The sequence below is a fragment of the Bacillus rossius genome, chromosome 5 (genome assembly GCF_032445375.1).
Source record: "Bacillus rossius redtenbacheri isolate Brsri chromosome 5, Brsri_v3, whole genome shotgun sequence".
Taxonomy (NCBI): Eukaryota; Metazoa; Arthropoda; class Insecta; order Phasmatodea; family Bacillidae; genus Bacillus; species Bacillus rossius.
The window spans coordinates 50,733,899-50,760,325 of NC_086333.1; the positions used below are offsets into that span (position 1 = coordinate 50,733,899).

At 35.3% G+C, this 26,427-nt stretch overlaps 1 protein-coding gene across 2 annotated transcripts in view; it reads right to left on the reverse strand.

Annotated features, from left to right (window-relative positions):
• LOC134531785 (GRIP and coiled-coil domain-containing protein 2-like) overlaps positions 1-26,427 on the reverse strand; it is an 83,375-nt gene that overhangs the window by 29,900 nt on the left and 27,048 nt on the right. The window contains exons 7-11 of one of the 2 annotated variants that reach the window (XM_063367702.1): positions 24,880-25,116; positions 13,774-14,098; positions 9,664-9,690; positions 5,496-5,599; positions 806-958 (exon numbers count right to left, since the gene is read on the reverse strand). In XM_063367702.1, the coding sequence (XP_063223772.1) occupies positions 806-958; positions 5,496-5,599; positions 9,664-9,690; positions 13,774-14,098; positions 24,880-25,116 (846 nt within the window). The remainder of the gene's footprint in view (positions 1-805; positions 959-5,495; positions 5,600-9,663; positions 9,691-13,773; positions 14,099-24,879; positions 25,117-26,427) is intronic. The other variant, XM_063367703.1, reaches the window with a different exon arrangement.

Consider the following 26,427-nt stretch of genomic DNA (forward strand, 5'->3'; position numbering starts at 1 on the left):
ATGCAATGGAGTGCAATCTGTTTGTTTACACCTTAACAGCCAACCATACATATTTCGTCTGTGAGATAAGAAAATCTGTGGTGTTGTGTTTGTGTACCTATTAACTGAAGTGATGATTAGTCGTGACAGATATAGGTGAAGTAACTTACTCATACATACACATTGTGTCCTAGACAAACTGCGTAGTAGGAATATAAAGCGAGTCAGGTCACTGAAAATCTACAATACAGGGTTGTTTCTAACTAAGTGTGAAAAGATACATTTTGTACAGCAATTTTGAAAATTGTCAAAAATATATAGCATCTTATGAAGGATATCTTTACAAATGAATGACATTTTAAACTAATTTAGCTGAAAAAATAGCTAAAATAGGATTTGTATTGAAAATTATATTTTAAAAAAATTAAGTGTAATTTAGCAAAAATATAGCATCTATAACAAGATGCTAATTTTTACTGCCCCTACTAATAGAATCAGTTTATCACTGCAAGAGATGCAGCACATTTACAACCATCTGGACAAGCGTGAGATCTGTATTTGAAAGCCTACATGGAAATTTTAATTGCATAAATTTTGCAAGAATACTACATCACATGATAAATGGTGTACCTTTATTTTTTAAGTGGGCAACTTGTTTTTGTTATACTAGATAAAAACTTTTTTTAATATATAAATAATTGCTTGCATGCAAATTTATAAGTACACTATTATTGATACACACACACTACTGAGCAAAAAGTGAATTGTTGCTATGTCATTGGTTCAATTGGTACAATCACTCAACATAAAATGGTAGGTAAGTCACCTGCAAATTTTTCGTATGGCCCGACATCACAGAAATTTTCGACAGAAGTTCTGCCTTTTCAGACACCAGTTTGGCTTTCTCTGCTTCACTCTGGGCGAGTTGCTCCTTCAAGTCAGAAGCTTTCTTCTTAAGTTTCACAGTGAATATTCGCAGCTGCAAATCAATTTTTCTTCATTAACAAGTACAATAGGTTAAATACTTCATATTGATCATATTTTATGGTTTTATTTTTATCTCATTTTTGTGTTTTAAATGGAAAATCTCATTGTTTTTGGATTTATTTTTACAAACAATTTTGTAATATGACAATGTTGCAATATTAAACATACATAATAAAATGTATTCTAATTGAATTTTCACAAAAAAAAAGTCTTACTTTGAGTGAAATAAAATGTGAATTTCTGAAATAAATTATTTTTAAGGCAACATTACTCAGCTGAAAAAAATTAACTAGCAAGAATTTGTGTTTTTTTAAGTACACTTAAGAATATTAAATGTTAAAATAAGGCAATACTACAAGATATGTTATTAACCAAGGAACAAAATTAATCTTCATAATTCATAGTAACATAATTAATATTCAAATTTCATATGTACTCAAAATTTTGTTACGAACTGCAAAATAAAAAAAGTGAAATTCGTTGAATTTAAGATGATAAATAATATTTAGTTTGGATTTAAGTAAACTTTTGTATAAATTCCATTTTAAGTTATGATTCAACCTGCATTTTAAAGTTATCTGGTGTACTAACTCTTGCATTTCAGTGTTATATGGTATATTGCCTCACATTTATGTTATATTTAGGATTTTCACAATCCACCATAAAATGTAATTCCTAATAACAGGATCATTAACACAAAAATATGTTAGTTATGACAACACCAGTGCAAATGTCGCGGAAACCAGTATGCAAAGGAAATTATTTACTAGTTGACCACTATCTGCAGACCTATCGCACAAAACAAACCCTGGTGCAAGAAGCTACCAAGAATATGAAGGTAAGGTACGTATGTAGTACTCTGACAAATTACATTACAAGACAGGGAAACTGGGAAAATAATCAGTTATGGCCTATCATAAGTAACTCTCGTAGCATTTGCCTGGATCCGTTTCAGAAATCCATGGAAAATCAGAATCCAGATGAATGGCGTGCGATACGAATCCAGGTCTTTCTGAAAGTAAGTCCAACTTGCTCAGCCAAAGAATATGAAACCAAAATAATAATAAATAATAATTAATAAAAAAGAAACATGGAATTATGAAAAACCTGCTAAATTTAAAAAAAAAATATTAGTGTTAAAGTCTTGACTTAACAGCTATGTAATTTTTTTTTCATTTTTACATATTTCACATTTTTATGAAAAAAAATATTTCAAAAATTAAACTATGCATATCACAGATGTTCAATACAGAAATAGAACTGTGGATTTTAATCATGATACATGTTGTCAAGCAAAAATTGTATTAATGATTATTTGCTTGAGCATATTAGTGTATATATCTGGCAACAATATTTTCTACCAAACAAAAAAAAATATGCAATGTTCAAACAAAGAAACATTTGCACAAATTGTCCCATGTGGAAAATGGTGGCATGAAAAAGCAATACAGTAGAACCCTGTTATGTTTTTCAAATGGGCATAAGGAAAAAACATTATAAGCAGGAAATATCAATTTAATTTACATTTTTTACCAATTGACTCATAAACCTATATATACAAATTTAAATTTAAAACCACTTATGCTGGAATTTTCTTAACAGAGTCAACAATTTTTCCACTTCATCATGCTTCCAGCACAGAGTATATAAGTGAACCAGAGACGAAATAGAGGCGCGGTCTCTTTGATCTTGGCGAACTCGACAGCAGACAGTCGAAAAGTTGGCCGCCATGTTTGTGGCGTGTGCGCTGCTCATAAACACATGTTGAATGCTACGTTTTCCTGAAGTATGGATCATTATTCCGTAAAATTTCTACTCGACACATAATTATATTCAATTTGCCATTAAGGTTTAATGCGTGGACCATACGTAACGAATGCATTCAGTTACGATTCATGCGTAGATTGGCTAGTGGTGAAGTATTATGAGACGGTGATTTTTTTTTGAGTTAGAGCGTGTTTAATTAAGTGACGAGCCTATGTGACGGCGTGTTTGCATAGGCAACTTACGAAATATTTTATTTGCGTGAAATCAGAGGTTATTCAGCACACAATCCATGACCATATCTGCATACAAGAAAAAATAGTGGGAAGACCTATATCAAATTTGTTGCATTTGATCCTCCAAAAATATTTAAAAAAAAAAAATACACAAATGACGTGCACACTAATCATTCCTTTCTTTTGGTACGTACCAAAGTGAGTAAAGCATGGAAAGTATTAGGCCTAGTTCTAGGGCAGTAGGTAGTCAACCTGTTGCAATAAATTCAAATTATATAATAAATATAAGGAATAGCTTCTCGTGCAAAAGTCTTGAAAAAAAAAATCCCTGTTTTTACTAAAGAACTAACTTAATCTCATTTGGGTGAAAGTTCCGTATTGCGTATCCAAGTTAACCCTGTGGTCCTGATGGTATGATTCTGATGGCACGGTCTTGTACAGCTGACCCTGTGGTACATGATGCTTATTTTTTTTTTAGCAGTGAGAGAGACACGTAGCGCTGAGGCGTAGCGCGAAACCTGATGTAATTTATCTTACAAATAATTTATTTTTACATGCTTTATATTAGCTTCACCTGTATGTTTGTCTGTCCGTCTGTAACTCTTTCGACTATGTGTGAGTGGCCCACCACTGTAAAATGTCCCACCAATTTCATCACGTTCGTTAGCCGAGCGGTCTAAGGCGCGCGACTTCTGAGACGTCAGCTTTCGGATTCAGCGATCGAGGGTTCTACTCCCGGCCACGCCGGAAAATTTTTTTTTTCCTGGTAAATTCTAAGATTATATCCATACATATAACTGTAAATGATTCGGAGAGACTTTACCATTTCTTTGTGACGTTGCAACTCCAAATAGTTATCTCAGATGGTAATAGGTAGTGTCGGTAACTCATTTCCCTATGATAATTATACATAAATATAGTTTAAAAATCTAAAAAAACATGCTTTTAAAGAATATCAAACTAAAAAGTTAAAAATAAATATAGTTTAAAAAACTAAAGAAACATGCTTTTAAAGATTATCAAACTAAAAAGTTAAAAATAATTTTAAAATTTAATTTATGACAATAGTATATAAGCAATACTAGTATAAATGAGAAAAAAGCATGGGGCGCTTAATATACAAAAAATATGGCACAAAGCGCCTCAAGCTTTTTTTCTCATTTATACTAGTATTGCTTATATACTATTGTCATAAATTAAATTTTAAAATTATTTTTAACTTTTTAGTTTGATAATCTTTAAAAGCATGTTTCTTTAGTTTTTTAAACTATATTTATTTATATCAGCTTTCACGCTGTAAAATGTGTCCGCGCTACGCTCATCCCCACTGCTAAAAAAAAAGCATCATGCACCACAGGTTCAGTTGTACAGGATCATGCCATCAGGATCAAAGGTATATCTGGATACACCTGGATACGCAATACGAAATATTTACCCTCATTTGTTAAGTATGATAAGGTTAGATTACATTGGGATAAGGTTTATTAGATTACAATTATGTTTGGTTACGTTTACCTTAGGTTAGGTAACAACTGATTATGTTTCAATGTTATGAAATCATTACTCAACACTATATGTACCCACATGAAAAAAGTACATATACAAAAATGAAAATTTTAGCCCATCACTTAAATTTAAAGCACTCTGATGGTTTTACTCGAACACTTATAGGTCTATAAGCAGCTATTTTATTTTAACACACTAGGCCAATTTTAATCGCGATAATTCCTATATTCGTTTACTGCATAAGTTAACAAACCCACATTACACTCTAAAATATTACTGATAATTAAGATAACAAATAGAAGAAGGAAAGTAACAGCCACATTTTGCAAGTTGTGGAATCAACATTGCAGAACTTATAGGTACTAGGTTGACACGTTATTTTTACTTAAAGTATTTCATCTATAGGAAATATGAAGAAGCTTCTTTTTTCAGGTTGACCACTGTTGTTTGAACAGTTTGGTGCCGAGCACCAAGTGGCTCCAACACGTTTACGAAACTCATTCATTTTCATAAAACTGATCTCTGCTGCATCCCAAAGTTTAAAACGCTATACCAACGCCAGAATTATACTTGCCACAAAAATGGCGGCTAGCCTACGATGTGTCAACACGGCGAGTTCGGGTGTGCACAGCTGATTTCGCCTCTGGTTCTTATCTCCTCTGTGCTTCCAGCTTCCATTTTATTTGTCTTTAGACACACTGCCAAATTATTTTAAAAGAATTCACGATTTGTGACGATGACTATGAAATAAATTAACACTTTATCAGCAATAGAAAACACTTAATTTTTTATTCTTGTCATAGTGGAATATTGGCAAACTAAAATGTTGTAGGACGTGCGTATGTACATCTGAAAACACGCTAGAAGCAAAAATATAAGCAGGATATACTATTTATGAAACATTAGATGCAGGAAATAAATACTTTGTCCTTATGGGGAAAATGTTTGGACATTAAAAAAATGACATTACCAGTATAAGCAGGAACATTATAACAGGGTGGAGTAGAGCCTTAATCAACTTACCTTTGTGAAACGCTCCTCAAATGACCCTTCCAAATCTCGCAGGCGGGCAGTCTCCTCCACCTTGCTGATAGTGCTGTTGCTCATCACTTCACTGTGTACTTCACCTGCAATTTTTTACAACCCCATTAACAGTTTGATGTGCCACTTTGCGTGCGCAACTTCCTCATTTATGCTTTGACTTTTGAAGATCTTTTAGGCTGGACAATCTTATTGTTAAATATAAATTGGTAATACGTTTAACGAAACCCATGAATTTCACCTCACAGATTTTGTTTTGATGGTGTAATTTGTGCTGTATCGCTACACTAATTACTTATTTATCTGCTTGCGTTAAACCGGGAAAGGAATTTTTGTAGCTGTGTAATGAAATCAGCTAATGGTTTAGGCATATTAATGGTAAATTTGAAAATTAAACACTTACTAAGACACATCACACATGTGGCAAAATTAATGGTAACAAAGTATTCAAAATGATGCAAGTAATTAGAAAACTGTGTATTTAGTACAGTAGAGCACCCCTCAACCGGAATCATTGGGGGGAGGTCTATTCCGGTTATGGGAAAATTCCAGGTAAGGGGAGTTGCGGTAAGGCCGGCCTCCGGGCCGGTTGAATGATCTTCATTCAAGCAAGCTGGCAGGCAGTGTTTCTTATCACTGTGGGTGGGTGCGTGCGTGAGCGAAGAGGACGATGAAGAGGGTTCGGGGGAGGTAGTACGACTACAGCTGTGTTGTGTTACTTCTGTGTTGACATGCTAGTGATTCACACTTCCTGGAGAGTGTATAGTCACTGCCACGCACAGTTTATATTTCACATACACAAGAATAACACTTCAAGCATCTCGTTTAAAAACACAGAGATAGAGAAATACAGGTAAATGTAGACTGTTTAACCATATATTAACGTATAAATATGTACATAATACATATTTGTACACTAAATTATTGTCTACAAACTGAAAGCATCACACGTTGGAAGCAAATGTTTCTTGCTATCACGTGTGTCAGCGTGTATAGTGAGTGGGAGTTGGTGTACATACTCTCGGGCCGGCCGGAATTTTCCGTTTACTTGACATAGTGAAACAATATAACTACCTATAGCATAAACATATTTATAGTAATTCACGTCCGACGCGAAAACCAGCGGTGTATTTATGCAATGCGCAGGAAAGACTGGCTATAATTAACTCTCTGACAGACGTGCGCGCGTGCGCCTACAAGACATGTACAGTCAGGCAAAAGCAAAAACACTTCGTTCCAGTGCGGAAATGTTTTGGAGATGTTTTGTAATGTTTTAATTTTTTTGGAAAATTAGTTCCGGATATTGGGAGTTCCGTTTGTAGGAATTACGGTTGAGGGTTGCTCTACTGTAATTGTTTTTCCAATGCAAAATAAATGACTTACTACTCGTAGATATTTATAATTACGAGAATGTTTCCACACACACATGTTTTTTATGTCTTATCAACAAGGCCACTGGACTCCATATAAAACAATATCAGAATAATTGGGCTGGTTTAAAACTGTCCCTTCAGTTAAGCCCAATGATTTAAAAATGAGCCACTTCAATTGGTTTTATTGTGGATGAAAGGTGGCATGGATACGTGAATATGTACAGACTAAAAAGTAAAGGAACCAAGAATTTGTGGTAACTTATAATTAGCATCCCAACCTAATCCATCAAAAAGTCAAATCCATTCTCACACTGGATATGTATGGCCCTAAGGAAAAAGTACAAAGATTTATTTGTGCTCCTAATTTTTTTTTTCTGACCATGATTATAACAAGAATATTTTTCTTACCACAGCAACGTTTTTCTTCTTTTTTTCCTATCCAACTGGTAATAAAACTTTGGGAAATTAGTACTCTTTAGTACGAATTAGTACCTTCATGAAACAACCCCCCACCGTACTTGGACTCCAGATCCACATCTGAATGCAGAAGGTAACTGCAGTCAGACTCCTTAGATGTGTTGCTGATTTAACAGTTACAAAGCTACTTATGGTTTTACAGAAACTGAACAAGGACCCACAAAAAAAACTAGAAAACAATGCAGCAATAACAAGCTGTCACAAGTAAGAGAACTTAAATAACGCCAACATGCATTAGCGTTTCTTGTGTGGGAATGTAATTTTAATGGTGTAGAAACAACTAAAGATTACAAATAGAAAATGTGGTTTAACTTATTCTGATGAGAGCAAATTTTGGCAACATTTCCAAACTTAGCTCCTTGATATCTTAACTTGAGTTGACTTTCAGCACAGCCTCCAAAATCGTTTTTCATATTTACAAACATGCACTTTTTACGAGTTTTAAACCTTAAATGAAATGCACCAAATAGACAATGGGTGAATGTAGTGTCAATTTCCATGTGCAATTTAACATAAATTTTAATTATGTAAATTAGTAAAACAGTTTATATATACCTTCCAAGGTAAATACAAATACCTGATGAAACAATTCCAGGACTTTTAAAGCACCTTTTAACAATTCCTTAAATTTTTTATATCAGAGGTTTTATATTTATGTAATTAGAAAAATCATAAAGAGCAAATATGATATGAAATATCTCTACCATTTGCATGAATATATTGATTTTTAAGTTCTAAAGCTAAAAGTAGATCTCTGAAAAGATAATTTCCACACGATACATGTTACCAAACTATTATGTTTGTTTAATTGGTTGATGGAGCCAGGCAGCTACCTTCCCCCCTGCATTGTTGGACATAACTGCATGCTTCGTTAGTTCTCTGCTCGATGTGGACTAAGTAGGTCGCATCAGGTAGTGGCTCTCACGCCAAATAATTATGCATTAAGGGACTAATTTAACAACTGTGGTCTGGGTTGTGCAGTTTGTCAACCTTTTTGTTCCGTGTATGTTCAACTAGAATATTTTGCAACCACAGACTATGGCTATTGGCTCACGATGGGGCTTTAGTGATTTTTAGCGGCCATCTCAAGAGGACACGTTGCCTTGGTTGTACCATTGACACAAAATGAATGCTCGACTTATTTGCAAGATGACATTTATGTGAGAATGCAGAACGTTTTCGGCATCATCAAAATTGACGAACATTCCATTTTCGATAAGGGAAAATTAATTTTTGAGGTTGCTATGAAAACTGTGTGTGTACATTGTGAAGATCATGTAATGGTGGAAGGTGTTTTGTTTTTATGTGAGAACTAAAAATAAACCAACCTAAAAGTTATACTAATCTTTTTATTCAATAAATACTGTCCAACTAATTCATATGTAACATTGAAATTTAAAACATCTATGAAAACTTTTCGGCAAACACTTTCAGAATTTATTTTTTTAAGTGTTTATGTAATGTTCAAGTCAGGTCGTCTTTTAGCCAAGCTAAAAACATACATTGTTGCGACTAAACATACATTGCATAATTTTACTTAGTTAAGGGTCGTGAAATAACACATTTAGTACTGTAAGATAAAATTTAAAAGATTTAAACTGTTTAGAACTTAACCAAAAGTAAATTTTTCAGGATATAGTAGGGTCTCAATAAACAGAGTTCATGTAGAACTCAGTAACCTCAGGTAAAAAAATCTGGGATAACATGGCTATCTTTAATGATTTTCAGTTGGCCCAGTGGTATCATTTTTCGGGGTGATGTTTTTCCATCATTTTTTCAGTGTACATTCTTTCACATCACTTTATGATTAACTTACCAGTAAATTGCATAATTGATGATAACTTTGTTAGGCTTTCAACAACAGTTAGTTCATTTTCGAGGTCCTCCAGAAAATGTTCTAACCAAGACTTTACCAGGAATGGCACTTTAGGTTGGGGTTGGATAAAACAGAACCTCAGTTAATCAAAACTCAGTTAATTGAGACACTACTGTATTAGCAAGTGCACAAAAAGTAACCTAGATATTAAGTATTGGTAATGGTGTTGATAAAATACATCCAAAGCCCTGCGTATATGTGCCTTAGTGTGTGCAGGTATGTAAGCGTAAGCAATTAAATTAAGCATGTTTGTGCGAGAATAGCTAAGCATGTGTGTGCACATGTCGAGTTTGCTACTTAGACAACTATAAGTTTCCACCATTCAGCTGTGAGACTTCACATGTGTTAGCATGTAAGCATAAGTGTAAGCACATGTGCACGTGTAAATGTGTGTGAATAAATTCTGTATTGATTTCAGAGTTACCTCCTATTAGCTTCATCTCTGGCACCACTGTGGACAAATAGTGAAATTTGTTAGTGAGCACGACAAAAAACTCTCGAAGCAAAGACAATCTTTTGACTTAAACAAAGACTATGCATTTAATGCTCATTGTGGCGAAGAAAATGGGACTCTGATGGTTTCTTATCACGGAGAAAATAAATACTTGTAATTAACTTTCCTGTCGAAAGAATGTTACAAACAGTAAATGTGATTAAATATTTAAATACTTAAGTAAAAAAACAAAATCACTAACACCAACCTTAAAAAATTTGAAAGCTATAGTTGTACACGCAAAAGCATAGCGGCTAAGATCAACATGGTGCTCATACAAGACAAACTTGTAAACTAAAGTTGAGTAATCGAGTCATCCTTCTAAGGCCAGAAGCATCCCTTGCTCATCAACAGCGGAGTCCAGTAGCTGCGGTCCACGCCTACCCCTCATCTAAGTAGAACTGGCGGGGCGCACATGCAAATGTTCAGCTCTTAGTAGATAACGGTCGAGTAAAGAACCTTCAGCACTTATCAGCCAGAGTGGCAGCACAAGCCTGTCACCCTGCTTTATCTTCTCTGCAACAGAAACTGCTAAAACTGCTTGCCCACCAGCTAACGTTGGTTAAGGCCGGTCCACACACAACGTTTTGAGCAAAGATTTACTTGTGCAGTTCAAGTTGTTGCAGTCAAGACGTAGCATGTGGGCAGGAAAACTGCGCAGTTTAATGAACTGCACAGTCCTGTGAAAAGATGGAACACGAAGATGAAAGACTAATTAAAAAAAAAAAAAAACTGGTTTACGGACGATAGTTTAATGTGACGTCATAACAAAACATTGATGAAATACTTGCATGCTTTTATGAATAAAATTGAATCATTTTTATTGAATTATCACTATTTTTTATGGATACAAAAAAGGAGTGAAATGAAATCTACAATTTAATTGATAAAATTACTTTCATTTGCACTCAATAATTCAAAATGTTTATTACTTTAACGAAGAGATTATTTTAACTATAACTTTTATACATGTTTGCTATTTAACTTCTTCCAATCTGTGTTATTCTGCTAAGGATAGGACGATGATAGGAAAAGTAGGAAACGAATGGGAGTGTTTCAAGTTTAATGTGCCTCGAAAAAGTCAAATCGATGGTTGTTCCAATCGAATGGAAGAGAGATAGATGCGGCGCAAGCGTACAATGAGCGCAACAGGACAATGTGTGTAACGGGACACTTTTTCGTGCGTGCAGCCGGCATTAATCTATTTATTAGACGTTGTCACGTCTAAAAGCTTAATCAGATAACTGAATATACGTCCACAGATAAGTTCTTCCGTAACGTTTAGACCGCAGTTTGGTTCGAGAGTGGCCCACATGAACAACATTTTTATTTAACTTAAAGACAGTGACCTTCATCAGTGCTCTAAAGAATATTTGATAGGGTTGTTTAATATATTATACCAAAGTTACCCTTGTTTGTTGCGAGTTAAATGTAAAGAGTATAGTGCAGTTCGATGAGTGGAGTGACTATACCTGTAGTACATGAGTGTGTATGTACCTATGTCCATACATAAGGAATTGTGTCAATCTTCATATTCGCCTCTTGCAATTCACAATATAACCTTACATGGAAAAAAAAATGGTTTCTCTTCAGCATCCAGTGCCAGCACCACCTTCAACATCATTCCCCGACATGTTTGGACCATTGAGATTCACCAAAACAGATTACAAAAACTAACTAAAGTTATCATTACTCAACGACTGTCTCGTACTAATAGCTGGTAAAACTGTGTGTGTGGATGGTTGGTGCTGTTATTGTTTTGTCTGCAAAGTTATAATAACTATACAGGTAGATTGTTGCTCAAAATGTTGCATGTGGACTAGCCTTTTCATCTGTTGCTTCATGACTGCAGATCCCTGCACCCGAACCTGATATATGCCGCACCTGAGAACCTGCCCTGAATCGTGCAAAATTTGCCCTACCTGGTCACCTTCGTGCCTTGGCACCAAATCATAAGCAGCTCAAAGAATAATAAGTTCTCTCAAATATCACATGGAAATTTCCTCATGAAATATACTGCGCAAGGAAAAAAATGTTTTGTGATATTGTGACCACAAGCAAAATACTATTGTGCCAGATCATGGGAATATAACCTCAGAGATGTGAGACAAGAAGGAAAAAATAAATGCATAATTGTAGGTAGCTAAATCTAGGAACTAATTTCTGCTTGGCAATAATGATACAGAAATTAAACCACATAATTTTTATTTTATAATGTGAAATGAACTTCAGTACCTTCAGTTCATGATAAAATTTATTCTTTAATTCATACTTATTAGATAGAGTGCATGTATATTCACAAGCACTTTGTTAAAAGTTTTAGCATATAGAAGTATTTTTTTATGATTTTCTGTTAACCTATAAAGTTTGCATACGGTTATACACATTACTTAACTATAAGCTATATTTTGTCTTAATTCTTAATTCCCAATTAACTCTGGGCAAACTAAAAGTGCTCTTGAATGCCAAGAAGCAGAAACAAAATATTCACCTGGTCTTTAAACAAGTATGGACAAAACCATATATGTATGTACAAAGTTATTAAGGCTTTTAACTGGTGCACAGACACTTCTCGGATAACTTTATATCTGTGCATGTTTACTTCTGCTGATATGGTGCATGAGTAACATATTTTAATGTTGAGTCAAGTAGTGAGCATAATTTTTTTTTTTTTGCATTTTCCTTTTAAGCTCAACTAACACGAAATAGTGGCACTAAAATAAATATTACTGTACATAGTCTCTCATTATATGGTTTTTATATCACTATCATGGTGCTAACTTCCACAATAGCCTACATGTCTACCTACAGTATTTTGATTTACAAAATAATTATACAACTGTGTACATGTTTCCATGTAATTAAGGTAAGTATTTGAATTTTTCTTACAAAAAATTTGTAAGCAACTAGTACCTACTAATAAAAACTAGCATTAACTCTTTCAAATTATTTTATGAAGCTCAAGGAAACTAAAATATGTGTCCAGTTGCATTGCAGTTAAAGACTTAAAACTTAGGATGTTAATTTGGAACATTAAAATTAAAACAGTTTTTCACGTTGATACTAACATTTTATTGCTATTTTAAATATTCAAGTTTGTTATTGCCCTATTCACTATTCTGGGTGTATGTAGGATAATATTGTGCTTATGCTCTGTAGGTAAAGTAGCAGTGATGTAACATTTAAGTTGATCAGTATATCCCAGGTTATTTATGGTAACTATGGTGCATCTGTGGTAGTTATTGTACTTCAGTTAGTAACTATGTTGCTTCTACAGTAACTGTAGTTCTTTTATGGTAACTATTGTGTTTGTGCGGTAACTATGGTGCTTCATCCGTGATTATTCATCAAAACGTTGTTCATTTGTCTTCATTTCTTGTTGAAGTGCGTCATTATTATTTTCAGCTAGGCGAACTGTAAAATAGACGTTTATTTTGTATGTGTATTTCTTTTCAATGATGCACAGTATAAATATAATTATGTAGAAAAGGATATTCAAAGCCCATTTAAAAAAATCATTGTTACTGCAGCGAATTTTACAAAATTTTGAGTAAGGCGCTTGCATAGAAATTATATTTATTGTGTTTGTAAGTCCAAACAAAAATTAAAATCATAAATACAGCAGTACGAGATTATGTAAAATCAGCCACCATCACTAATAAATTAGTAAATTCAATACTAAATTATCTACACTGTTAATAATAATGAAACAGTGGTATAACATAAGGATCATATGCTGAAGTACTTCAATTGTAATAATTACCTTTTTAATCAGTATTGCATCAACTAATCACTTCCCTACTGAAATGCATTGTACAAACTTCACAATTACTAGGTATATAATCCTATAATACTCCAGGTTTGTATCAGTGATGTTTCATGAGTGTTTTATCAATTCCCGAGACCAAACAGTAAACCACTCGAATGTTTCACGCTTTAAAATTAGGCTCGAGTCGAGTACTTAAAAGACTCTGCTTAAAATTTTGAGTACTCATGCACCCTAACATTTATGAGCTTGGAAGGTGAAGTAAAAATTTTTACCTCCTTCTTTCTGCGATTCCTCACGCTCCTGTTCAAACTGTGCGATTCTGCTCTCGAGTTCTGCAATCCTTTCCGCTGCCTTCTGCACCTTTGAGTCCATCGCCTCCTGCTGTTCCAGGCTCGCTGCTCGCTGCTCTTCCATCTGGGCCTGCAGCTGCTGCTCCAAAGCTCTCATTTCGTTGTCTTTCTGCACAAGCTCAGACGTTCTTTCAGAAAGTGCTTCGCGAATCCCCAGCAATTCCGAAGACGCGCTTTCCCACCTCTGCTCCAGCTCTGTCTTCAATTCCTTAAGTTTGGATATGGTTTCACCTCTCTGCTTGAGAACCTGTTAAACAACAAATCAACATTTATGATTACCTCTAGAAGGCTTCTGAGGATCCTGTTTTTTTTTGTTTTTAATTAAATTGAATTTCAAATTGAATATCAAATTATTCACAAACATTTAAAATTTTTCTAATCAAAGTTTAACATACAGTGAAACTTTTTATCACATTTCATAGGAGTCCAAGAAAAACTAATATAAAATAAAGTAAAATTAAAAATAGAAAACCATAATAAAGTGGTGTAAAATGAAAGAAAATTAAAAAACCTGGCAATGCATTTTCTCAAACCAGTAAAATTTTAAGTTTGAAAATTTTGTTGATCTAACTGATTATACACATAAAAAAAACCACTATTAATAATTTTTAATTATAATTACAGATTATCTGTAACACATAAAGATTAATGTATGCTGCAGAAAAAAAATTCACAAATTAATCATCTAAGCTTCACGCAGGTTACTTATTTCTATTTCAATTAAATTTTTTTGTGAATGAGTTCCACTTGGTGTATCTGTTGGTAATGATGATTAAAACAATTATTCAATTTGTAATGTTGAATTGTATGTCAAATTATTAATGAATTTTTAATATTTATTGAATACTTGCAGACATCTAAATCTCTCTCTCTCATGAAATACTGACTTAAAATCATGACAGTAAATACCCTACCAAACACCAACTTGCAAGACTATAATATATCGACTGGATACAAGTTTGGGAAATTTATGTTGAGGCACAAGAAAATTTCAACAGTCTTTTGTAATAAGAAAATCCAATTAAATGTCACAGAAATTAACAAATAAACTTACTCCAACTATAACTCAGGTATATCACACGAGGTCTAGCTCCCAGACCTTGAATTATTTTGTCTGTTAGTCAGTATGATAACATTTAAAATTGTTTTAAAAGAATATTAAAAATAAAAATACATTTTCACTTTTGATTTAAAAATAATTTAACACTTGTACATTCAAATTATAATGATTTTTGATGCCGGAGTGTAGCTGGACTTAAATAAGACCCTTATTTATTTGGCCAGGCACGTGGATTGTGGAATGTGTTTGGGCGATGTTTATTTGGGCAGAAAAAAAAATTAAATATTTTTCTAGCTTTTACCATTTAATATTGTGCCGCTAACTAATATTTATGGCACAATTTTAAATTTCAATTTTTTTTTTTTAAATTAAATAATGTCACCAGTCATTCTTTTGCTGCAAGAGCTTAAACTTGTTCCTCCTCCTGTACACTCCCATTCAACCTTTGTCAGACCTGTCTCCCCAATTTTTCCCAGCCCTAGATCGGATTTTTACAGTGTCTTTGCCAGTCAGACTGGTATCCGTTTATTCCCGCCTTGGTGCACGAACGTCGCCTGTAATTCGCCTCCAATCCGTGACGAGAACTGCTATGTCCTGCAAGCTCTCGGGGCAGGCTGACAAGAGTCATTTTCACCAACGTACAGTCACGCCTCCGGGCTCAGAAGAGCCTCTTTCCCACAGTCATCAGCAGTCCCCACACCCCCCACCTCTCCAAGTTTTCCTGGGAACACTGGCCCAGAGCGATGACCGGCCACTAACCCCGGCCAGGGTTGACCTGTCCCCAAGGCCACGACACTAGTCCCAAAAGTACATACTTATGCCACCTGGCGGTAGTTTTTCGAATCACTTCCCCTGGGTGTTTGAACGCCCGCTAAACACCTGCCCTCTGGTGTCTCCCGCAGTAACCAGTACCCTGTAGTTCCTTCCAAGGCCACCCGAGCGCCGGCTCAGTCCGCTCAATAAGCCCAATGCTGCTAGCAGTCACCTCATGCGAGTCGACCTCTACTCGGTTCAGCCACACCTCAGTAGGTCGCGCTGACATCGGCCGGTACCACCAACTTCAAGATATCGAAGTCAGCCTTCCTCGACAAGCACCTCGGTAATTTTGGGAACCTTTCGGTCCGAAAGCCGAAGCCTCCCCCCTTTCTTTCTTTAACGTCGCCTTTTAATCACAAGTCTCTGCCGCCCAAAATTTACTGTGCGCCGCGATTCTGGGCTGACTACTTCGCATCTACGTCATCAGGAGGCCTCTCCGTTTTTCTTTTAAGATGTGATAAACTAGCCAAGGGATGATTCCCACAACTGTAGTGTTTAGGCGTTAGTCAGTCCGTGTAGATCTAGCTCGAGTAGTCATGTTATAGTCATCATAAATAATTAATTTTTTTTAAATCATGAAACATCCGTAACGGGTCGTGTGCTCAACACCCGGGCAGATCCTGGAAGACATCACCCTGTTTGGTGAGTTTTTACTACCTTTACTCCCCAACCATCATCGTGACTAGAAGGCATTTTTTGCCTATTTCACCAACTGTCTGTGAATCAGTCCTGAACATATGTGTTTCAGATCTGTTCACAGACAGGTTACAAGTACCGGACCAGTTTACAAGTACCGAACCAGGGTTCAAGTACCAGAGCAGTTTACAAGAACCGGACACATTCCAAGGACCAGATCAGTCTCCACGGGCTGGATGACCAAGGCCCTCTGACGTCCCGTCAGCTGTTCCACTTCGTCCAGCATCCTTCAAACCGCCAGCCCTTCAGTTTTTAAAACCTTTTGGGACTAGCATGGAATCATGACGTTGCTCAGATCAGACAGCCAGAAGTTTCCTGCAACTCCTTAACATGTTTATTGTTACGAACTTTATTTAAAATGTGTTAAAGATCTATTTAATTGTGTAATAAGGGCCAGCCCATTCTTTTAATAATGTGATTTTAAATCCATGTTGTATATGTTTTTTTGTCAATCAACTTATATAAAATCCATGTGAAAATAATCAAAAGTAAAATAAAAACAGAGGAACTAATGTCTAGATGAAATCATTATTTTGCCTTCTGAAACCAAAAGATCCACTAGTTACCCCCAGTCATCAGGAAAGACTGAGGAGTGTAACACTATCAACCATCCACTGAGAATTGGGACATCACTGTTCATGCTCTGGAAGGGCATGAATAGTTACACAATTCTTACAGATAAGCCGTAATTATTTCAGAATTATATCTGGAACACATCTAACCCAATCAGCATCTATCTGAATTTTATAACCCTACCATTAACAATGATCACTAATTATATTTACTTAATAAGTTCAAACTAAGACAAACACACCTTTTTAGTTTAAAGATGGGATACAAACTATGAAAAACAAATTCAAAGTAAGGCCGTAATTTGTCAATTGTAATGGGGATGCACAAATCAATGTTTTCTGCCATGTTGGAAACAAAAGAACATTAAAATACCCACATTTATCCATCACTTGCAAGCTACAAGTCTTTATTAAGGAGTTTTTAAGGATTATTAGAAAAATTTGACATTTAATAGCCCTTAATCAATTTTAGACAAATTAAGGACTGTTTAAGGATATTAAGGACACATACAAACCTTGTTATTATATTAAACTTAGTGAATATGTTGAAAAATTTTGTGACAGAACTACAAATGGCACCTTAAATAATATTACTTAAAAGAAAATGGGGGAAAAAAAAAAGTCAACATGGCATGAGACCAAGCCCTAATACGTATTCCATTATATACTTGGTTAAAGCTAAGAATTTGGAAAAAAAAATTAATTACTCATTATTTTATTATCACTTGCAAATAATAGGGGCAAACAAACTGTCTGGAAAATAATGTTGTTACATCTCTCCCCCCAAATTGATTTCATTTAGAAAGATTTATAGAAAATAATGAATAACACCCTCTTCCCATTACAGGACATTTATTTCAATGAAATCATTTTACGATAGCAACAATTTTTGCAGTGGGTGTATAACTTTGTTCAATTTAAAATCAAGAAAATGCTTAGTGTACTGTCTTAAATATTCTTTTCATAATTTCTGATAAAAAAAGTTGATCAAGGCTAATTTCAAAAGCTTATACCAGCCTCCAAAAACACTCTAGACTGTACAAGGTACTATGGATGTTTCCAACTTGTTTTTTTTTTTTTTTTTCCAGAATGAACCTGCAACTGAAGTTTTTTGGTCAAATTTTGGCTCATATTGTAGAGAGGTTTTTCTGTGTTTATTTTTTGTGTGTTTTTGGCAATCAGAAATACAGTATGTCAATTCCACCCATTATACCCTGAGATAAGGTAAGTATGTATACAAATAGGTCATGATGTCATTTCAATATGTCTGTTTCTGTGCGAGGGGAGTTAAGCCAAGAAATGGAAGGAGGGAGTAGTGTAATTCACATACCAATGCAGTGGCCATTTGTTTACACCATTAACTAACATTTGTGTATTTCAGGCTGTGCAATAGGCATTCATGAACATAGTGGAAAAAATAAACACTAACTGGTACAAGTATTTTGAAAAAATTACAGATAAATTAAACATGCCACATTTTTAAATGTCTCAAACATCAATAATGAAAATTATTGCCACTACCCAGCCTCTTCCAGACACAGAAATTGTTCTCTTTACCTTAAATTTTATAAAAATTAATAGATTTAAAAAACTGGACCTACCAACCTTTCTCCACCAATGTATGTTTCAAGTTAATTACAAAATCTTAAATGCAATTGTAAACCAAACCATGCAAATACAACTGATACAGATGCAAACAAATAACCAACCATAATTATACGCGAGATAACAGAAAAAGTGACGCCATTCATGACAATACGCACCAAGGTTGTTACGTTGTATGTTTTTGCCCGGCTAACCACACATAGAAACGTAACAATACAAAACAAACAATGTTCCTGAGGTTCTGCTTTATTTGGAAATAAAAGAGTTTATTAAATTATCTTTGTTTATTTCTTTAAAAAAAATGTTTTTTCTCATCGTTACATGGCTTCAATACACAATTTTACAAATGAATTTAATTAGAAAAGCTTCGTTACTTGTACAGTTTTTGTCTTTACTTATTCAAATTTTAACGACGTCTTTGAATTTTGATAGGATGAGGTCCAAATACATACCATACCAGACATTTTTCTGTTGATGGTCGTTGAGTCTTGTCGCTCACAAAAAAATAGAATTTATTACTGTCCCTTGGTTAGCGATGTAACTCAAGGTACGGTCGCGCACTGACCGAAGTCGTGCGAAGTTGGGCCGTTGCCGACGCCTAGGGCCTAAATTTCTAATACATTATTCCGGAAAAAAAAATGAACTTAGTTTAAAAAATTACGGCCTGGCCCCAGCCCCTAGGCGTTAAATTGTCCCTTAGTGCAACTCCATAATATTGTGCGAGTTGCCGACGACGCGACCGGACTGGACGACAATCGAGCGACAACTGAGTTGGTAGACGAGATTACCTCCCTTGTATAGGTGAAGACAAGGGAAGCAACCCCGTGGGCCAACCGACCAATCACAGTACAGCATTCATCAACATGCCCAAATAAGGAATTTCGGCCGAGCGCATCACACCACGCCAGGACTCGCCCTGATTGGCTGGCTAGTGGTAGCCTCCAGAGACCCTTCCAGACGGTCGCTACAGCTGTGCGTACAACGTGACGCGTAAATCCCAAACACGCATTTACAAAGTGAAAAATAGCTTTCTGGCGCCAGAGTGTCGCGCCTGTCCGCTCTTCCTTCTGTACTTTCCAGACTATTCTCAAAATATTACACTAGCAATATCCAATAGAATATAAAATTACCCAAAAAATTCAAATACAATGTTAAAAATTTAGTAAACAAAGTTGAAATTCATATAAAAACTTTTGTTTAAAAATGATGTCCTGTAAAATTATAATATATACTGCTTTAATTACTGACATTAATTATCAAATGTCAACATTAATTATTATGAACTAGAGTTAACCCTCAAATTAATAATTAAGTATCTCAAGGAAATAAGTATTTTAAGGCTTTCCATGAAATTTAACCAAAGTAATTAATAACAATTCTTAACATATCTGAACTGTTTTCTATATCAACAAAAAAAAAAAATTATCCTTCACCTCAAACTTATTCTTAATATTATTATGACCCATTTTGCAATGCTACATAACCCCCCCTACTTTTTGATTGAATTTGCAAAATTAAATCAAAAAGTACAAAAGTGTAAATTGTTGAAACAAAAGAAATAACATACCATAACAAAAGTGTAAACAAATGTAACAATTTAACATCAACATTAGAAATGCAAATCTTGACACAATAATAGCAAACCACGACTTTTCATATTATTACAAATCTTTAAAACGCAAACAATATAAGTCAAACATTGAAGCATTTGTTTATATATAAATTCAAAAAACTGTTTCTTAAATATTGCAATATTAATTCCTTGTCAAAAAGCCAAAAATTTGAAAACATCTGTCTTACTACAAAAGGTCAACAACTCTCCACAAATGGTTATCTCCCTCTCATCAGTGCAAAATACAAATAACTTTGAAACTGGTTTCTCTACAAGCTTCAAGCAGACACACCCTGGTCAACGAAGAATCCTCAATAACAGCAAAAAACTCTGAACAACTTACTTAAACACAAAGACTTCAACATCTTCAAAAACTTACACCTCAGCCGATGACGACAACAAATCTTCAACTCCAGGAATTACGTCTCTATGACCACCTTAACGACGATAAAAACTTCAACTCCAGGAATTACGTCTCCACGACCACCTTAAACGACGACAAATACAAAAACTTCAACTTCGACGACGACAAATAATCTCAAAACAAATTATTTCCTTTAAAATCCCTTAAAAACCGCTGTTACTCTAATTCTCTGCTGCTTATGATAAACTCCTCAAATCCCATGAAATAACCACTTTAACCCACAAATTAACCAATATCTCCACTCTTCATATCTGCATTAATAAAAACTTGACAACACTATCACTTCAAAACTGTTGACACAAAATTTTCCTATATTTCATCCCAAAGAAACAACTTCTAATGTTACCCTGTCCATTCCCTCTAATATTACTCAGCTTTTCCTCTACTAATCTTTCAAAAATATGCAAAATGTTCACTATAGTTCACTAGTCCAACATGATAAAATTCTTGATGACCTTAATTTGTTTACAAAATCAACATAAACATACTTTAAACATTGCACAGCTGATTGTTCATAATAATGTTTTATTGAATTATTCTAAAAAAAATACATACCCAACTGGCAAATATATAAAAATTTTTTTTTTTTTTAAATGTTTTCCATTCATTCTTATGTAATGTCCATTGCAATGTAACCCCATCCAATTTAGTGATAAACAAGTCTACCTGTTGCTCATCCGAACCCCTAAAATAGCTAACTACTTTTTCACATTTGGTTACAAATTGTATCGGAGTGACCCCTCGGTCATCACCAAACAATTTAGGCACTGTTTTTTCGAAAGTGTTTACTTCGTCTACAGTTAAAACTGAACTTCTAATATTACCCTGTCCATCCCCTCTAATCTTACTCAGCCCTTTCTCGATTTCCTGTAAACATTCTCTACCCACATCATACCTAAAATTCTCCAACTGGCCACCCTCCTTTGAACTTTCTGTAAACGTCCTTTCAACATTAGCTTCAAAATTCCCTTTAACTTCCTGTACCACTTTCAACTGTGAATCTGTGATACCATCTTGAATTTCGACAATTCTGTTTTGTACACCCTTACCATGTTGTACCAACTCAGAAAATTTTTTACTATGCTCCTGAACGGTTTTACCTGTTTGTGTTAAATTTATCTGAACTTGATTCACTGTTTTTTCACATGTGTTTAACCTAGACTGTACCTCCTCAATCTGCACTTCACAATCATTTACTTTACAGACACAGGAAGATATTTGTTCATTAAGATCATTCTTAAGTGCATTAAATCGGCTCTCAACTGTATTTGTTAGTTCTTGTCTTGTATAATTTCTTGTGTAAGTTCCTGTTTAGTGGCATCTAATTTTTGTTCCATTATATACCTGAATTCAGTCTGACCTTGTGACATGTTATGCATCCCTTGTGACATGTTATCCATCATTATCATTAATTTTTCTAACATTTGATTAGACATACCTGACCCCCCCATAACCTCTACTGGACTACCATTTGCAGGCTGTTCCATATTTTCCGACTGCTCCTGCACTAATTCAATATTCAAATTAGGATCGGACATTCCTGAAGTTTCAGGAAAACCCGCAAGGTCATCCTGACTGTCTGTACTCATTTTTCTTTTGGTTTTACAATTATAAATGACCAAAAAACGTAAACAACCCTTTAAAAACACATTAAAAAAAAAAAACTTTAACACTGATAACCACAAATACAAAATTTAGACCATAACAATGTAAGTTTCTGTCCAATTTAGACTTGCTGTTTCCGGCGATTCATCCCTCGTTGTCCCGCGAAGTACCGAGATGATCTATGTTGCTGGAATCGTGTCCCACGATGTTCTGCGAAGCGCTGTTCTACGATGTTCTAAAATGTAGTTCTCGTCGCATTCCTTTCCCACGATGTCCCGCGCTGGTAAACGGTGAATGCTGGCTTCTCACGCTCGTTTTCGTTTGTTGATGTTTACAAGTACGACGCGAAGATCACACGATCCACTCTCGAATCACTCGTTCACAAGTTATAATTTTGCCGATGTTCCAAAAGGTATTACCATAGTTAATTTAGCCATGATTGGCTTTTACTTGATAAGTTTTTACTGTTTTTCCGAATGTTTATTTTATCATCAGGCAGTGTCTAAATTCGTGCCCCACGTTGGGCGCCATGTTGTTACGTTGTATGTTTTTGCCCGGCTAACCACACATAGAAACGTAACAATACAAAACAAACAATGTTCCTGAGGTTCTGCTTTATTTGGAAATAAAAGAGTTTATTAAATTATCTTTGTTTATTTCTTTAAAAAAAATGTTTTTTCTCATCGTTACATGGCTTCAATACACAATTTTACAAATGAATTTAATTAGAAAAGCTTCGTTACTTGTACAGTTTTTGTCTTTACTTATTCAAATTTTAACGACGTCTTTGAATTTTGATAGGATGAGGTCCAAATACATACCATACCAGACATTTTTCTGTTGATGGTCGTTGAGTCTTGTCGCTCACAAAAAAATAGAATTTATTACTGTCCCTTGGTTAGCGATGTAACTCAAGGTACGGTCGCGCACTGACCGAAGTCGCGCGAAGTTGGGCCGTTGCCGACGCCTAGGGCCTAAATTTCTAATACATTATTCCGAAAAAAAAAAATGAACTTAGTTTAAAAAATTACGGCCTGGCCCCAGCCCCTAGGCGTTAAATTGTCCCTTAGTGCAACTCCATAATATTGTGCGAGTTGCCGACGACGCGACCGGACTGGACGACAATCGAGCGACAACTGAGTTGGTAGACGAGATTACCTCCCTTGTATAGGTGAAGACAAGGGAAGCAACCCCGTGGGCCAACCGACCAATCACAGTACAGCATTCATCAACATGCCCAAATAAGGAATTTCGGCCGAGCGCATCACACCACGCCAGGACTCGCCCTGATTGGCTGGCTAGTGGTAGCCTCCAGAGACCCTTCCAGACGGTCGCTACAGCTGTGCGTACAACGTGACGCGTAAATCCCAAACACGCATTTACAAAGTGAAAAATAGCTTTCTGGCGCCAGAGTGTCGCGCCTGTCCGCTCTTCCTTCTGTACTTTCCAGACTATTCTCAAAATATTACACTAGCAATATCCAATAGAATATAAAATTACCCAAAAAATTTAAATACAATGTTAAAAATTTAGTAAACAAAGTTGAAATTCATATAAAAACTTTTGTTTAAAAATGATGTCCTGTAAAATTATAATATATACTGCTTTAATTACTGACATTAATTATCAAATGTCAACATTAATTATTATGAACTAGAGTTAACCCTCAAATTAATAATTAAGTATCTCAAGGAAATAAGTATTTTAAGGCTTTCCATGAAATTTAACCAAAGTAATTAATAACAATTCTTAACAGCTCTGAACTATCCTCTATATCAACAAAAAAATTATCCTTCACCTCAAACTTATTCTTAATATTATTATGACCCATTTTGCAATGCTACAAGGTATCTACAAACACCTTCCGAAACTATTTCAAGATTTTTTTAAAAGCATTTTAATAAAATTACTTTACAACTTTTTTTATTGCCACAGGATAATTTTTGGTATATTTATTAAGCAAAATTAAACATTCTAACAAATAAAACTACTGTTAACAAGAAAGTATTAGTTATTACGTTGAGAGACTTTAGAAAATTTTAAGAGATAATTTTTAACATGTTTTAAAGTGAACTCTCTACGATGCTGTAATTTATATTTGTATGTGATTATACACCGGCAAGAGGCATAAAAAAAAAAACAAAGTGCAAGTTAACAAATGGCTGCGGTGAATTAAAGTTTTGAGACCTGCAGCACCGCTACTGGTTATTTTAAGACTTATTCACGACAGTTATGATACTATGGATACATTACAATGTTAATTTACTTCTCTTTAATGTAAAAAATAAAGACATTGTATTTACAACAACCCCCCCCCCCCCCCCCAAAAAAAATATATTTAAAAACGCTGGACTTATGTTGGTTCTCAATTTCCTGCATAAACTCAAAATATATTGTTCTGAAATGTGCTATTTTTCTTTAAGGTAGTCATAATATTCCACAAAACATAATATTTATTTGCGTACCTACACAAAGTAATACTATAATTTTACTTAGAACATAAAAAAAATACCAATAATTATATGAATATAAAAAAGTGTTAGGCGACTTCTGTGACCCGTCCTTATCCCGACGGAAAGACGGGGGAAAAGGCTCGAACTTGATTCCTCCCCGATCGCACGTTTTTCCCGGTCTGTACCTGGTTCATTTCGTTCATCTCCCCCAGCAGCTCCTTCACCTCCGTCTTGCCGGAGGCCGCAGCGGACTCCACCTGCCGGCAGACCTCCTGCCGCGCCAGGTCGACGGCCCGCGCCAGGCCCTCGCGCAGCTGCCGGCCCTCGCGCCGGAGCTCCCCGTGGCTGGCGCGCAGCGCTCTCAGGCTCTCCGCGGCCGTGCGCAGTTCCCCCGAGACCGCGGCCCTGCGCCTCTGCAGATCCTGCACGAGGTTCCCAAGAGCAGTGAGCTACCTACACACAGGGGCATACACAGTTGGGAGGGGACATACGAGGTTTTTTTTTTCAACCTCCGATCGGCTGTAATAAAAAAACGGGAATGAATTGGGAAATTATTTTAATGTCAAAAGAAACATACATCTTTACTCTATTTTTCCACATAATCACCGTGCAGATTGAGGCATTTGTCGTACCGATGCACCAGCTTTCCAATACCCTCTGCATAAAATGATGCCTCCTGCCTGTTCAGCCACGTTTTAACAGTGCCCTGCAGTGTGATTACAGTTTCATTTCTCTATGGCATGCCCATTAATCGATACCCTAATCGCTCGTACACGAATCAACACGTCTCATAGTGTTTACCCCCTTCCACCAACCATGTGGAGCGGCCAACTCACACCTCAGTTGTGTTTGATCACCCTCCTTACAGTCCGGATTTGGCACCGAGTGACTATCACCTTTTCTCCACGTTGAAAAAGTAGCTTGGAGGACGACGCTTCAACACCAATGATGAACTGCAGAGCACTGTTAAAACGTGGCTGAATAGGCAGGAGGCATCATTTTATGCAGAGGGTACTGGAAAGCTGGTGCATCGGTACGACAAATGCCTCAATCTGCACGGTGATTATGTGGAAAAATAGAGTAAAGATGTACGTTTCTTTTGACAATAAAATAATTTCCCAATTCATTCCCGTTTTTTTATTACAGCCGATCGGAGGTTGAAAAAAAAAATAACCCTCGTATATCCCCCACCCCCCCTTGAAAACAAAAAAAAAAACTTATCATTTCCATCAACAAAAAAGAAAAGAATTTGAAAGCAAACCGTGAGCAAAGTGGTTCCTACCCTCCCACACCAGCCTACAAAATTAATTTCTTCCGACACTCCTGCACACCTGTATACATACTATAACAAAAGTTGTAAAAGGAATTTCGTACGGAATTTTTTTTTTAATGTTCCCGACCTAATTTGTGCGGACGGTTTTAAATACATGAAAGCAAATCAAAATTGTCTGGCTGCAATTGTGTGCTACCTCATAACTAGAGAGAGGATTTTATGAGTTTTTTTTTCACATCGATATTATTTTTAAAAAATAAAAAAAAATTCAATGTTATAGTTTTTATTGAATGATGTTAATTGTAATGAATATGGGACAATATTCAAAATAAAATGTCAACATATATGAATACTGAATACTTTTTTCAAAATAATAGTGGCATTTGGTTTTACAATATTATATCAGAAAATTAAAAGCAAAAATTAGGTAAGAAGAGCTGAACAGGTTAAATTTTACCAT